This window comes from Culex quinquefasciatus, chromosome 2, assembly GCF_015732765.1.
Source record: "Culex quinquefasciatus strain JHB chromosome 2, VPISU_Cqui_1.0_pri_paternal, whole genome shotgun sequence".
Lineage (NCBI taxonomy): Eukaryota > Metazoa > Arthropoda > Insecta > Diptera > Culicidae > Culex > Culex quinquefasciatus.
The window spans coordinates 46,502,838-46,519,373 of NC_051862.1; the positions used below are offsets into that span (position 1 = coordinate 46,502,838).

The 16,536-nt window shown below is 33.3% G+C and overlaps 1 protein-coding gene across 4 annotated transcripts in view; it reads left to right on the top strand.

Moving 5' to 3' along the window:
* The window catches only part of LOC6044806 (long-chain-fatty-acid--CoA ligase 6), a 74,260-nt gene that overhangs the window by 46,016 nt on the left and 11,708 nt on the right, over positions 1-16,536 (top strand). For all 4 annotated transcript variants that reach the window (XM_038255238.1, XM_038255239.1, XM_038255240.1 and 1 more), the window contains one exon: positions 15,838-16,011. In XM_038255238.1, the coding sequence (XP_038111166.1) occupies positions 15,838-16,011 (174 nt within the window). The remainder of the gene's footprint in view (positions 1-15,837; positions 16,012-16,536) is intronic.

The following is a 16,536-nucleotide window of genomic DNA, read 5'->3' on the forward strand; positions in this document are numbered from 1 at the left end:
TTTTCAAAAGAGCTTTCCATCGAGCCAAAACATTGAAAATCTGACAACCCTATCAATTTATTTGCACACTTTTTTGAGGCCGGATCTCAGATATTTTGTCAAAAACGTTGTCCGGATCTGTCATGTGACGTTAGGTAATTGATCTTTCAAACGAGCCGAAAACATCGAAGATCTGACTACTCTGTTAAAAGTTATAAGTATTTAAGTGCCATTTATACTTTTTTTGAGGTCAATTTTCAGATATTTTGATTAAAACTCGGTCCGATATCCGATATCTATGGTCATTGGATGCGTACCTAATGAGTACAAAAGATTGAAAATCTGACAACCCTATCTATAGTATAATAATGTGAGGAAGGCACCAACCACCTTAAGGTGGATTAAGTAAGTTTTTTGCTGTGTTATTAATTAATTCAAATGAAAAAATATCCATTACATTCAAAATGTTTTCAATGTATAAAAAGTTTGTAGGAATATTAATATTCTTGGACCCGGGACATCTCAAGAATTTGCTAAATAAAACCCTCGATTTTCGAGAAATAGGAATTTTGAAGGATGGAGATAACTCCGATTGCTTTACTGGATAAAATTGGTCATCTTTCAACAGATTTGAACGTCAACCAAACCGAACTAAATTTTGAACATGATTTATTTACTCACGCCACTACCGGGCCTGTACATTACTGTAAACATTTTCGCCGAGCATCATTGACTGTGTCATTTTAATAGTACACACTGCCAACTAAATCCCATCATCGGCTAGTGTGCATTCGTGGGGCTTACTTAATCAGGAAATGTCTGCACGAATCATTTGCGGGCGCATTCAGCGTAACAATTTGCGTGGTCGGCTGCCAGAAGCAATTTCGATGTGATCGTGATCTAAATTTTACAATTTTCCTGATGGGTTCTTTTCAGGGGTGGACAAATTTCGAGATTTATGTTTGTGATTTGAATAACTTTATTCTAGTGCTAAATTTGAAATCAAGTTATTTTAATCGTTGCCACGAGACAATTGTTTCCCTTTTTATTTTGGTTACGATGAAAGGCGACAAAACGCTCGACATCTAATTATAAATCGCCAACTTCTACTTCTGTCAGTCCGTTGAAATTCTTTGTCGTAGTATTTTTCCACCGGGTAAAGAATTTCACTACTCGAACTACTAGCCAAAGCAAATACCTACAAGATGCACCCACATTATAAATTTGTTTGACACAACAAAAATAAAAATCATAAACATTTGGTATTTTTCTAAAAAAAAATATTGGTAATTCAAACTTCATAATATATAGTCAAAAAGTCAAAGTCGAAAAAATTATTATTATTTCTTTCCGTGCACCCAATTTTTGTTTACGAGCTAAAATTGTTAAGGTGATCCGGCGAACAAGTTCAAGCTCCCCAGACTTGGACGCCGACGACCGCCAAGGTGTTATTTTTGTAAAAAGGGTGCGCTTAGTTCCCGATGACTGATGTCCGAGACGTAAGCTAATTTGAAAATCATTTCTTCCCCGACAGTTCAATGTCGTCGAGAACAGACATTTCATCGACACTGGATGGTGCGGTGCGGGAAAAATGCGGAAAATTCAAACGGCAAGCATAGTTTGGCGAGAGTGAGGAAATGTGCAATTTTTCATGGTGGTGTCAGAAGTGGAGGCCTAAGTTTAAGGGATTTGGACTATTTTCGTACGTGATGCGTATTTTTGAGCTGGATTCAAGTGTGAAGGTTTCGTTTAATTTTTTTTCTTGTAAAAAGAGAATAACAAGAATACATTGTATGTCAAAAATTTATTTCAAGTTTGATGTAAATTAGAGTGACACTAATGGTTGTTGAAAGTGACCTCAGTGAAGCGCAAACAGTAATTTTTGCTGTCCAACAAAGTATTAATTATCTGGAACGTCATGTTTTCTGCTCGGTAAAACGATCGTTTCGTGTTGCTTTGAACTTTGCAAATTTATATCCCAGGTGGTTCACGAAAATAGATTCGTTTCAAAAAGTAATAAACTGGTCAACATTGTATTTAAGATGATTTTTTAATAGTAAGATAATTAAATTCATTTTAAGGGCACGAAAATAAAAAAAATCAGGCTTTAAAATTGTTGCACAATTTCTAATTAAAGATTTTAAAATTTTAGAAGTAAGTAAGTAAAATACATTTCTTAACAAAATTTGTTTTAGTTAGCGTTAGTTTCAATATTATTTAAGTAATCAAATTATAAGTGTGCTAAAAATGTGGACAGAATTGTAAGAACAGGGCCCCCAATACTAATTTTAATGTGTTCGCATCCAACATTTTTAGGGACTTTTGGGGGAAATTAAATTATTTTCATAAATATATTAAACTTTATTTAATTTTGCTAGTAATGATTTTCGGAACGGAATTTATTTAGTTTAATAAATTCATAAAAAAATTCGATCAATTAGTTTAATCACAACCGAAATAATCCTGATTCTCTAAAACCAGCTGAAGTTATCTTGCAGAAAGTTAACTTGCAGATTCGATGATTTTAGAAAAAAACATCGCTGCAAGATAACTTCTAATTCGGTGATACGGAACAGTAACTTTACAATAATTATGATATTTTTGAACCTTGAAAAATGTTTTTCTATCGGTCTGAGTCAAAAATATTTGTAATTTTTTCATGCTTTTTGCAGGATACTTAAAAATTAAGGGTAAACAACATAAAATAAAAATAAAAGTATTTTTCAACACAGGCTTCAGAAAACAGTTGAGCAATTCTCTACGAAATCGGTCTTTCTTTTAGAATTTTAGTTTTTGTATTTTATAATCCGACTGAATCTTTTTTAGTGCCTTTAGTTTGTCATTAGTTTGTCCATATAATTTTCCATACAAATTTGGCAGCTGTCCATACATCGTTTTTGTATGAAAATTTAAAAATCTGTATTTTGTGAAGGAATTTTTTGGTCGATTTGGTGTCTTCGGCAAAGTTGTAGGCATGGATACGGACTACACTGAAAAAAATGATAATTGGTAACAAAATTGTGATTTTTTATTTTACTTTTTGTCACTAAAACTTGATTTGCAAAAAACACAATTTTTAATTTTTTTATTGTTTGTTGTTTTTTAGAGGACATTAAATGCCAATTTCTCAGAAATTTCCAGGTTGTGCAAAAATACTGTTTTTTTTCAAAAAATCGAAATATTCGCAAAAAAACATGGTTAAAAACATGAAAATTGATGTTTTCCAAGTCTCATCCAAACAACCCACCATTTTCTAACGCCGTTATCTCAGAAACTAATGTTAAAATATGAATCATTCGTGAAATTTTCCGATCTCTTCAAAAACAATATTTTCAAAAAAATTAAATCAAGACTAACATTTCAAAAGGACCAAATATTCAATGTAACGCCCTTTAAGAATATTAGTCTTGGTTTAAAAATTTTGGAAATATATTTTTCGAAACTTTGAGACTTAGAAAACTTAAGTTTTCCTGTTTTTAAACACTTGCATGGAAATATCTCAGCAACTAAGGGTCGTATCAACAATGTTCAATAAAGCAAAATATAGAGAATTTTCTCTGCTTTTCAAAAATATTTTTTTCAAAGGTGGGCAAAAATGTGCACTTAATTAAAAAAAAATAAAAACTGCGACTATTATCAAAAAACTTGAATTTTGGATTTAACTTGAAAACGGTGCACTTTATCAAAATTTCACTATAGTACTTTTTTATTGAAAATTTAATTTTGCATCGAAAAATGAAGTTGAAAAGATGTTGTGACCAATATTTCGATTTTTTGAAAAAAAAAATCAGTATTGATTAAAAAATTCATAACTCGGTCAAAGCTTTTTTGCACAACCTGGAAATTTCAGAAAACTTGGCATTTGATGTCTTCTAAAACATATCAGATAATGCAAATCAACATAACTGACAAAAAGTTAAATGAAAAATCACCAAATATTTTTTTCACCGTGTATCATTTTTTTCCAGTGTAGTCCTTATCCATAGGGGAGAGTGGGGAGACTTGATCCCCGGGGACACTTAGTCCCAAGCCTGTATCTCGTCAGCATGTGGGTAAAACAATTAGCTTTGTTCTAGAAAGTTGTGCGAAATTGACTAAAACTCATTGTAGAAAACAAAGAAAAAAAATTAAAAAATGTTTAGATTGAGTTACACTTATTTTTCCAAAAAGTGCTGCAAAAAACTTCCAAGAGATCTTTTTTCTTTGTTTTGATAAGTATTGAAAACATTCTAAAATTATTCAAAAAAATATTTGTTAAACATGAATTGTTTGATAAACATATCAACTCCAAAACCCTTACGCATTTGACGTTAAATTTATTGTCATAATATTTTTACTATCAATAGTTTAAAAAAATGCGTTTAGGGAGACTTGATCCCTGCATTTTTACAGTCACTCGAATCAACCTCAAAATTAAATAATTGGGCTGGGTTTTCGTACATAGTTTCCTTTAGTATAGTTGTACATAACTTATTGTAGTATGAACCATTTTTCAAAAGTTTTGTAAACACAAATTACCAGCTTTTGTAAACATGCTCAATTTTGGTCTAAAAAAGAAAATTTTAAGTTAAAAAAAACAAATGTACGTGGGTGTACAGATTACTGAACATAAGATGACGATTTGTTTGATCAAGCGTACACCTGTGAACTGGACCAAGCCGCCGGCGGGTATGAGAATTATTCATTCATTCATTATTCATTCATTCATTCATTCAAAAAAGAAAAATTTAAGTTTTTAAATATTCTGCATGCTAAACTTGTTACATTTTGAACACAAACGTACAGGTTTAATGTGAAATTGTTGTAACTTATAGAAAATTAAAAGTTTGGATGCATAAGAAACATTTTGCTTAAGATTTCTTCAAAATTTTGAAAGAAAGATCAAATTACCCCCAAAATTTTGAAAATTCCGGTTTAAAATATTTGTTTAAAACGCTTGGCATAATTCAAAGAGTTTAACTTATGAAATGCCCTTATTAGCCAAACATAGTTGAATGTCTAAGCTTTCAATTCATGCAAAATGTTCATAGTTTTGTGAGAAATTGACAGAATTATGTGCGATACAAAAAAGGGGATCAAGTCTCCCTACTCTCCCCTACCTACAACTTTGCGGAATACACCAAATCGATCAAAAAATTCCTTCAAAATATACAGATTTTTGAATTTTTACATATCCTTTTTGTATGGACAGCTGCCAAATTTGTATGGAAAATTATTTGGACAAACTAATGATGCAAAATGGCTTCTTTGGGCATAGCGAAGGCACCAATACAGTTTCAGTCGGATTGAAAAATACAAAAAAAAAATCGAATGACCAAAATTTGAGAGAACTGCTCACATTCTTCAGCCAAAAATTCTCCCCTTGATTTGTTTATGCAACTTTCCTGATCGCCAAGATAATCCAAACAAACAGTTTCTTCCAAGCAACAAAAACGCCCACTTTGCATCAAGAAGCAACAAACAGCTAGCAAAATTTTATAGGTAATCGCAAAAGCTTTACCGACACACACACATGGGATAGAAACAATATTTTCCTGTATCTCAAAATTACGACCGTAATTCGCTGGAGGACTACATTTCAAACTGAACGGTGAAAGTGCCGACCGAAACAACAAACAGATACCGCCGGTCAAATGGAACCAGATGTTCCACAATTTTGTTGGTGGGAAAAAAGAAAAATAATCCCACTTTTTCCTGCAAATCTTGAAGGATCACATCATCGCTATGATTAGTTTGAGATAAACTAGGCGCACGATTTTTTATTCTCAACTTCATAAAATCGTAAAATTTCAAGTGTTGCTTCCAAACTCACTAATTGCAAAAAAACAACAAATTTTTCATCAAATCTATAACTTTTCGGCTGCGAGAGAAAAAAAACTCCCTCCCGCCAGCTCGTAAATTGTGTCCAATTTGTTTTTCGAACCACAACCAATAAAAACAGCACTAAATTTCGCATCACGGCGGGAGTGGAAAAACATATAAACTAAAAAAATAGCATCCCTCCTGAAAAAACGTCCCAGCGGAACACGCTCATTGATAAATCAAAACATTTAAGAGAAACCTGCGCAAAATTTTCGCACTTTTAGTCATCGTCACCTTCGAACAGAGGATCCATTCACTGATTTTCAAGCTGATTTTTACGCGCACTTTGTGTGGTGCTGCTTTTAACGAACGCTGTAAATCAGCGTTCTTGTGAAATGGGGGAAATTTTTCGCGAGATTTTAAGTACACGTGAGTCAGAAAGAATTTCACTTTGGCTAAATTTTAATTGGCTGCGATTATTCTATTTTGTTGCTTCGAAATTGTTTGTTACTTAGTTGAAGAAAGACTCACAACAATAAAAAAAACTGGCATCACGCTTGACAGGTGTGGGATCGCGGTTTCGCAAGATCGTCACGGATCGTGCCACATCATGCCACTCGCTTGTTACTTCCGACTGGGTTGGCCGTGACATTTGGCAGTCGCGGGAAGGCACGAGGCTGTCATTTGGGAGACAGTTGGCATCAAGTCGGGTGACAGGCTGGCTAGAGAAAGGGTTGTGATGTTTTTTTTTTTAATACGCATTACTTATATCTGTAAGCTCATACATCCAATTGAAATGTGGTCAAAGACAAACTTATGGGAAATTCGACGAGCTTTCCGGTAAAAATATTTTCGACAGGGAAAAATCAAGTCTTTCATATGGGTAATTCTCTACCAACTCACACGAAATCGGGAAAAGTTGCCCCGACCCCTCTTCGATTTGCGTGAAACTTTGTCCTAAGGGGTAACTTTTGTCCCTGATCACGAAACCGAGGTCCGTTTTTTGATATCTCGTGACGGAGGGCGGTACGACCCCTTCCATTTTGAACATGCGAAAAAGAGGTGTTTTTCAACAATTTGCAGCCTGAAACGGTGATGAGATAGAAATTTGGTGTCAAAGGGACTTTTATGTAAAATTAGACGCCCGATTTGATGGCGTACTCAAAATTCGAATAAACGTATTTTTCATCGAAAAAAACACTAAAAAAGTTTTAAAAATTCTCCCATTTTCCGTTACTCGACTGTAAAAAATTTTGGAACATGTCATTTTATGGGAAATTTAATGTACTTTTAGAATCTACATTGACCCAGAAGGGTCATTTTTTCATTTAGAACAAAATTTTTCATTTTAAAATTTCGTGTTTTTCTAACTTTGCAGGGTTATTTTTTAGAGTGTAACAATGTTCTACAAAGTTGTAGAGCAGACAATTACAAAAATTTTGATATATAGACATAAGGGGTTTGCTTATAAACATCACGAGTTATCGCGATTTTACGAAAAAAAGTTTTGAAAAAGTTACTTTTTGCGTTTCTCTTTGTTTCGTCGTCCGTGTTTGTCGCGGGTGACCATGAACGGCCATGATCGATGACGACCAACTTTTTCAAAACTTTTTTTCGTAAAACCGCGATAACTCGTGATGTTTATAAGCAAACCCCTTATGTCTGTATATCAAAATTTTTGTAATTGTCTGCTCTACAACTTTGTAGAACATTGTTACACTCTAAAAAATAACCCTGCAAAGTTAGAGAAAACACGAAATTTTAAAATGAAAAATTTTGTTCTAAATGAAAAAATGACCCTTCTGGGACAATGTAGATTCGAAAAGTACATTAAATTTCCCATAAAATGACATGTTCCAAAAATTTTTACAGTCGAGTAACGGAAAATGGGATAATTTTTAAAAATTTTTTAGTGTTTTTTTCGATGAAGAATACGTTTATTCGGAATTCTGAGTACGCCATCAAATCGGGCGTCTAATTTTACACAAAAGTCCCTTTGACACCAAATTTCTATCTCATCACCGTTTCAGGCTGCAAATTATTGAAAAACACCTCTTTTTTCACATGTTCAAAAATGGAAGGGGTCGTACCGCCCCTCCGTCACGAGATATCAAAAAACGGACCTCGGATTCGTGATCAGGGACAAAAGTTACCCCTTAGGACAAAGTTTCACGCAAATCGAAGAGGGGTCGGGGCAACTGCTGTGTGAGTTGGCGGAGAATTACCCATATATTAATTGCCAAAAACCATCAAAAAACCTATTTTTTCATCATTTTTATTTTTAAAACCGCTGTAACTTCACAAGGATTGGACTTAGAACCATGGTTAATATGGAGACTTTTAAGTAAAATTGTCTGGAAAATCGACTCTCAAGTTCGGTTTTTGAAAATTTTGACGTTTAGAGCACTTTTCAAAAAAACAGTTTCAGTAAATGATTTTTGTATTTTTCTAGGTGAGTTGCTCCATCTTGCATTTTTCGAGAGTCATTTTGTAACATTTTAGGCTATCTTCACAAAAATTTTGAACGAAAAAAAATCGTGGGCTCCCCCTCAAATTTGACTTTTAAACATTGAAATTAAAAAATCTCATAAAAGTTGAGTGTTTTTTTCTTTCAGTGTATTTTTATCGAAAAGTCCGTCAAATTTCCTACAAGTGTGTCTTTGACCACTTTTAGATACGATGCAACGGCTTCGAAATACAGAAGTATTTAAATTCCGAATTACAAAAATATTTAAAACACTTACGCCCTTCCCAAATGTCATTATCGAGTGGAACTGGCTCCATATACACAAAAATGGCTTATATAAGCGTAGGATAACATGTCTATAAAGTTTCATTGAAATCGGAGAGGGGCGAGAAAAAAGTACCTAAAAAATTCCTGTTTTGGGCTGGAATTGCTCTAACAAAAAAATGCACGGAGTTTTTTTTTTTGTTTTAATGGAATATCTCAGGATTGAAATCGAATTTGGAGATCTGTGAAAGTCAAAAGATGAGGCAGATAAAACACCATGATTCGAAAAGTTAGGTCAGTTGCGAATAGGTAACAGTCATTGGTCACCAACGGTGCCAAACATTCAATATTACGCCCATTTGAAATGTCAGTCTGGATTCCACAATTTTTTATATTGCTTTTTTTTCAAATAGATCAAAAATTTCTTTGTTTTGTTTCATTTTTCAAAATCGAATATTGAACCATTAGTTGCTTTGGGATTATAAAATGTGGAAATGTTAGGATGACACTTATGAAAACATCAATTTGCTTGTTTCTTTTTCTTTTATTGGCTGTATTTCAGCAAAGAGATGCCCAATCGTCAATGTCTCTCAGGCAATTTGATTTCCATTTTTCAGGAATGGACAATAAGGTGCCCAGAAAAAATGACCCCCTGCTCCACAAGCGGAAAACGGTTTTGTTGGTTATTTTAAGCATCTGTGTAAATTTTGAGCGACATAGGATGAGATTAACCCATTGATACCCGAGCCTAAAGTTGGTGTAAAAAATGTTTTTCATAATAAATGACTTTTTTAAATCGCTAATAACTTTTCAGGATCGAGTTTTACAGCTTTGGTATGTTCTACAAAGTTGTAGAGCATTAAATTTTCATTAAGAATCTCACTTTTGGGAATATTCGGATTGAAGTATCGCACCGTGCAGACCAAACCGTAAGAAACTTGGATTTTCCATACATTTTTTCGATTTTTTCCATACAAACTTCACCTTCGAGTATCAATGGGTAAATGATGACCGATTTTGCTCATATTTGGTCCAGAGTCTTAGAATAGGTCAAGGAACAATATTCAGCTTGTGGAGCGAGGTTTTGAGAAAACGTCCCATATTCTGGGCACCCTAATGGACAATCATGGGCACTATTTCAAAAAAAAAAGAAAAACTGAGCAATTCTCTGAGATTTCGGTCATTCGATTTTTTTATTGTAATTTTTAATTCGGCTGAATCTTTTTTGGTGCCTTCGGTTTCCGAAAAAAATATTTTCATTTTTTTTAATCAAGACTAGCATTTCAAAAAGGCGTAATATTGAATGTTTGGCCCTTTTGAAATGTTAGTGATTTTCCTGCTTTTTAAACCTTTGCATGGCAATATCTCAGCAACCAAAGATCGTATCAACAAAGTTCAAAAAAGCAAAATATAGAGAATTTTCTCAGCTTTTCATTTTTTTTTCAAAAGTGTGCAAACATGTGCACTAATTTTAAAAAAATGGAGAACGGCGACAATTTAAAAAAAATCCTGAATATAGCTATATCTTAAAAACGGTGCACTTTATGAAAATTTCACTGAAATACTTTTTGGTTGCAAATTTGATTTTACATCGAAAAATGAAGCTGAAATTTATTCGCGACCAATTTTTCGATTTTTTGAAAAAGTTAGCGTTGATTCAAAAATTCATAATTCGGTCAAAGATTTTTTGCACAACCTGGAAACTTCTGATAAGTTGGCATTTTATGTCCCCTAAAACATAAAAATAGTGTTTTTTGCTAATCTAGTTTTAGTGACAAAAAGTTAAATTAAAAATCACCAAATTTTTTTTACCGCGTATCATTTTTTTCAGTGTAGTCCTTATCCATACCTACAACTTTCCCGAAGACACCAAATCGATCAAAAAATTCCTTCACGGGTCCCCCACAGACCGTTATTATGAAGAAAAAATTTCCACCCAAACCAATGATTGGACATGGTTTCTGGGACCATTCTGCACCTCTGGGCCAAGTTTCAAAATATTTGCCGGCAGAAATTTCGAATACGGTCAGTTTTAGTATTTTTAGTTGAAATTAATGGGAAATCGCATGGAAAATGCATAAGAAAACTTAAAAGTTTCAATGTTTAAACTCTAAAACGTTACTGATCATGGTTTTAAATTGTTCTTACATGTAGCAAAATGATATAAAACGATTTAAGGAACTGACTTAGCCGGATTAAGCCGTAGTTAAGTGACTTAAGTACATTATTTACAAGTTTATATCTAAATATGTTTTAAAAACTCCTACATTAAGCAAGTTTAAGTCTAGGGAGACTAGATTGCATAAAAATAATTAAAATGGGGTGACTTTGAGCCAAGGGGTGACAATGTACAAAAGATTGTTTTGATAAGCATTAAATTTATGTCAATATTTGTTTGTAGACTGCTTAATTTGGTCTATTTATGTTCCCAAACCTAACAATAATTTGATGATATTGCTTCGCAGATCGCAAATTAATATGTTTGAATAGGCCTATTGATTTTAAATCGCCTATAAGTGACAGATTTAAAAATGATGCGCACATATTCCAGTTCTGAATCGATTCGTTTTGAATACAAATAAAAGAAAAACAATTTTGTGACGTGGCAAGTTTGTAGCATTGCATTAAAAATATTTTTTTTTTTGTTTTAAAACGTTAGAAATTTGAACCATACGAATGAAAAGCAGTGAGTATTTCAGCTATAATTTAGCTCAAACATTTTTGTTGCCCTGTATAATGATTATAATTAGCAAAAGTTTAATGGCACAACTTCCCACAGGATTAATATCTCAAACTAATTATGATTTTGCAAAATTGCAGGTAATCATCATAAAAACTGTATTTTATAAATGATTAATGTATTGTTGATACAGTTTGATCATCAATGTCTAATGTGAAAACACAACCACTAATCCATTATTTTAGCAATCCCGACATATCTTAAGAAAATGTGAAAATAGTATAGTCTAATATGTATAGGTTATTGAACTTATAAATATTTACATATGAAGGACGATGTAAGTTTTCAATGTAGTTTGTGTCTTAAAACTCTTGTCAGGCTAGGTTCTTATTTAACTTTTTATGGAATTTTCCAAAATTGTGGGAGAGGACAACAATATTTGCAACGAGTAATCCTTACAATTCAAGCTTATCGAGCTTGTTTTTAAGCTATTTAGTTATTAAACAAACGTAAAATTTGGTACAATGTCACCCCTTGGCTCAAAGTCACCCCATTTTAATTATTTTTATGCAATCTAGTCTCCCTAGACTTAAAATTGCCTTATGTAGGAGTTTTTAAAAAATATTTAGATATAAACTTGTAAATAATGTACTTAAGTCACTGAACTACGGCTTAATCCGGCTAAGTCAGTTCCGTAAATCGTTTTATATCATTTTGCTACATGTAAGTACAATTTAAAACCATGATCAGTAACGTTTTAGAGTTTAAACATTGAAACTTTTAAGTTTTTCTATGCATTTTACATGCGATTTCCCCTTAATTTCAACAAAAAATACTAAAACTGACCGTATTCGAAATTTCTGCCGGCAAATATTTTGAAACTTGGCCCAGAGGTGCAGAATGGTCCCAGAAACCATGTCCAATCATTGGTTTGGATGGAAATTTTTTCTTCATAATAACGGTCTGTGGGGGACCCGTGTCCTTCAAAAGATACAGATTTTTGAATTTTTATACATCATTTTTGTATGGACAGCTTCCAAATTTGTATGGAAAATTATATGGACAAACTAATGATGCAAAATGGCTTTTTTGAGCATACCGAAGGCACCAAAAAAGTTTCAGCCGGATTAAAACTACAAAAATTAAAATTCAAAAAAAAAATTATTGATTTCGTAGAGAACTGCTCAACTTGATTTTTTCAGTTGATATTAAAACTTAAGTGGCTATATCCTGAAAACTGTGAACTTTATCAAAATAGCTGTGAAGTACTTTTCCTTAGCAAGTTTGATTTTACATTCATAACTGAAAAAAATACTTAAATTTTTATTTTTTTTCGAAAAAACTTTTTTTTTTCAAAAAAATATGAGGCCGTCTATTTTCGAAGTTTATGTAGCCCCCAAGAGGAAACATAAGTTATACATAAAACCTAGAAATTTCAATGGAAATAGAAGTCTAATGAACTGAAAACTATTTGAAGTGCATTTTTACTGCGCTAAAAATCATATTCAACATGTCTGGGATCGATCAAAGCTATTTTGATTTTTTGTGGAATTTCGTTGTACTGCAACAATTTTTTTTATGGTGAAAAAAAAATCGTCGATACTTCGATATTTTGAAAACTGTTCGTTGAAAAACAACTTTGCAAGTGTACAATACTTTTTTTAATAATTTTTTCGTTCAACGGTTGATACCATACCCTCTCATCTTTTCCAGAGTCGATGGACATAAACTTCAAAAATGTTTGCAATGGCCCAACTCTATGGCTAACAATTTGACGTTCTCTTGTCTCCTAGAAAAAAATCAAAAATTAAAATATTGATGCCGGTGTGCTCTCTTTTTCTTAGCTTGATGGGATTTCTATCTGGATAGTACAAGAGAGCACACAGGCATCGATATTTTAATAAAAAAGCTACTTTAAAATCGGCAAATAAAATTCCTAAATTTTATGTCTTTTCATGATCTGTGATCCCAATACTCAAATTTGCAAATAGTCTTTAAAAATTACAAAAGCAAACGTTAAACAATGCATTTTAAATATTTCAAAATTGCTTTTATTTGCTTCCTGTTTTTTTGGGCAGTTTTAAAGGTGGTGGAGAACAAAACATGAATAAAAATTTGCAATGGCCTAAACTAAAAAAAAAAAACGTTAAATTTTGTTTTTTTTGGCATGGTTCTTTTGATAGAACATTTAAAAAAAAACATCTGCATTTTTTCAGTTGTAAATTTTAATAAAAAAATGAAAAGGGGATAATTTACCGAAAGTAAATTTTGTAATGATTCTATTTCAACCTTTTAACCTAATTTTTTCCATAGTTTTTTTTTTTTTTAAATCGAATATCAAAATATCTTTGCAAGTACAGAGGAAAGTTTAATCCTTGAATTTTTTATTCAGATGAATCTTTGTGGGAGGATCTCCCAATTTCCAAAACTGACATTTTTCATATTTAGTATGGCACACGATTGAAAAAAAAAAAAATTTTGGGAGCCTTTGGGTAATGAAAAACTTTTTAATGGAATACTCTATGTTTAGCACTATTTTATGCTCAAATTTGTATCCGAGCAATTCCCCACGAACACAGCATGATGCGAAAAAAAGTTGTCCAATCGGGCTCAAAATTTTTCTAGGGGATTCCGAAATAATTAAACCCGTATTTTTTTGTTTGACCATTAGGGTGACCTAGTGGTAGGGTGGAACCAAAAACGACATTTTTTTCAATTTTAGCTTAACCACATTTTTCAAAAAATCTTTCAACTCTGCACAATTTCAACCAATTTAAGCTGTTCTAGACGCAAACGAAAGGGTACTAGATGGGCTTTTAAGGAAAAAAAGTAAGGAGTTTCAAATATTTAGCCTAACATTTGAAAAGGACGAATGAAAACATAGATGCTGTTTCAATGGTCTCGGAAAATTTTACATAACATATCAAAAAATTGTGAATTTATGTTTTAAATATTCCTAGATACGATTTTTTCAAATTAAAAACTCTGTATTTTGACGCGCCATGGTTTTTTGCGAAAATCGACGAAAATTGCCACCCTAACACGGCGTATCTCACCCGAATGGCCAAATAAAAAATACGGGTCTAATTATTTCGGCCAGGGAACAACCAGAAAAAAATTGAGCCCGATCGTACAACTTTTTTTTTTAATCATGCTGTTTTCGTGGGGAATAGCTGTATATTTTCAAGACAAATTGTACAAAGAAAAGATTTATATTCGCTCGTATTGGGGTTTCCAGCTTGGATATTGAGATAATTTCTTGCTTACTTTTTCAAAAGGTCCTATGTACATAGTAAACCCATGGCGCAATCTAGTTTTCAAAGAAAGCTAGAAATCTGGTAAATTTGGTTCGAAAACTTTTTATTAGATGTCAAATATAGGTCAAATATATTAAGTTAGAGTCTCCCAAGTCTCAACATGAATGCACCGATTTTCAGCGACTTTTCTGAATTTTTTTTAATATACACCTTGAATATCTCGGAATTTCTTAATCATTTTGAGGATTTGAAGAAAAAAAAAGATACGAGTTTCTTTTTTAAAAAGATTGATTTTTTGTTCAACAAGGCAATGATTTATTACAAAGTAATGTAGATAATGAAATCGTCGAAATATATTTTCATCGAAGCATGTTTCTGTCAACAGTGTGATGAATTTATTATCCCTGATTCAATAGAAGCTCTCAATCTTGCTGTTGACATCCACCAAAGTTGGAACCTTCAATTGGAATCAGTTCAATAAAAACAAAAACAAAACTTAAAGAATCTCCTGACCCTTCCTGACAATCACCCGTCAATTGCGGTTAATTTGCATCCCGGTAAGCAACCCCACACCGGTCGGGCCAAAAAGGTGCTGACAGCGACCATAAATCTCGGAGAAAGAATCAAATCACATCAGCGTCACATCATCAGCGTAGTTGTGGCGCGGCATTTTGGCATTGATCGTGAACTACAACTCAAAGGTCCGCGCCGTCACACGAAAGGGGGAAACAAAAACATTACACAAATCACTCGGCGTCCACCGAAGACGTTGATGGGTGGTGGGTGGAAAAACAGGAAAGGTGTAAGAAAAAGTCAAATTGACGTCACAACTCGTTCGTCGACACCTTCTGCTCAACGACGACAACGGCGAGGAAGTGTGTTTATTTTTTGCCTCCTAATGTGATGAACGTGTGTGCTTTTTTTGAGTGTAGAAAGACGACGATGAGTAGTTGCCTTTTTGAGGTAATCGTTTTTGGTTTTTTTAAGTCTATAACTTGATTTATTTTTCATTCACACATTTTTTTATGAATAATATTTAATAATCTGACCTGACTTTCAAACTCCTTTCTACTTGTTTCTCTTCACATTATTTCGCAACAAATTATAATAAATCAAAACCAGCCATTTTTATGTTCGATGGAAGTCACTTCGTGTCGGTTCACAAATCACACTTTAATGAGGTTAGAAGAAAAACACGCGGGAAGAAAGTGCACCTGTCGGAATATTTCATCACATGAATCTTTCGATGTTTTCGTCTGAATTGGACGGAAATAAATTCTGAGCGACCTACTCTTTCTCTCAAAAGTGACCACACCATGACCTAGCTCAGCTCAGTCGGGCCAGAATCAGCTGATTTAAATTCTTCTTCTTTTTCTGTTTCCTTCTAGGGCCCCGAACAGGTTCACGTGTCCAAGTTCTACAAAGAAGCCAAGGATGGCAAGTTCGTCAGCTGCCTGCAGGACGACGCCCGCACGCTGTACCAGACGTTCCGGAAGGGCGTGATAGAGTCCAACAATGGGCCATGCCTGGGCTGGCGAGAGAACCTGCACTCGCCGTATTTGGTAAGGTGTTTTTTAGAATTTCATATATTTTCACTAATCTTTAATATTTTTTTACAACAATTGAATTTCGCAAAATACCTACGTAGATTCTTTGTTTTCGTTTTTTTCAGCACGTTTCAGGGTACAAAAGCTCGCACCTTTTGAGCCATACGAAAATTAAACCTAAATTTGGAACTTTCAAAATATAGCTTTGAAGCGATCGCAAAATTTCACGAATATTCCATATTTTAACATTGAAAATCAGACCATTAGCTGCTGAGACATCGGCATTAGAAATAAGAGGGTTGTTAGGGTGAGACTTAGAAAACTTCAATTTTCCTGTTTCCTTTTCTTAAAGCAACCAGAGGTCTAATTTTCAAATTTCCTGAACTTTAAAAAAAATATATATATTTTCAGAAATGTTCACTAATGTTCACTTTGTTTAGAAATCGAAAAACTGCAAATATTTCGCTGAAACCAAACTTTTGGTCGACACATACAAAAAAACCAGTATTGCAATTCGAGCGAGAAGAAGGAAAGCATTTC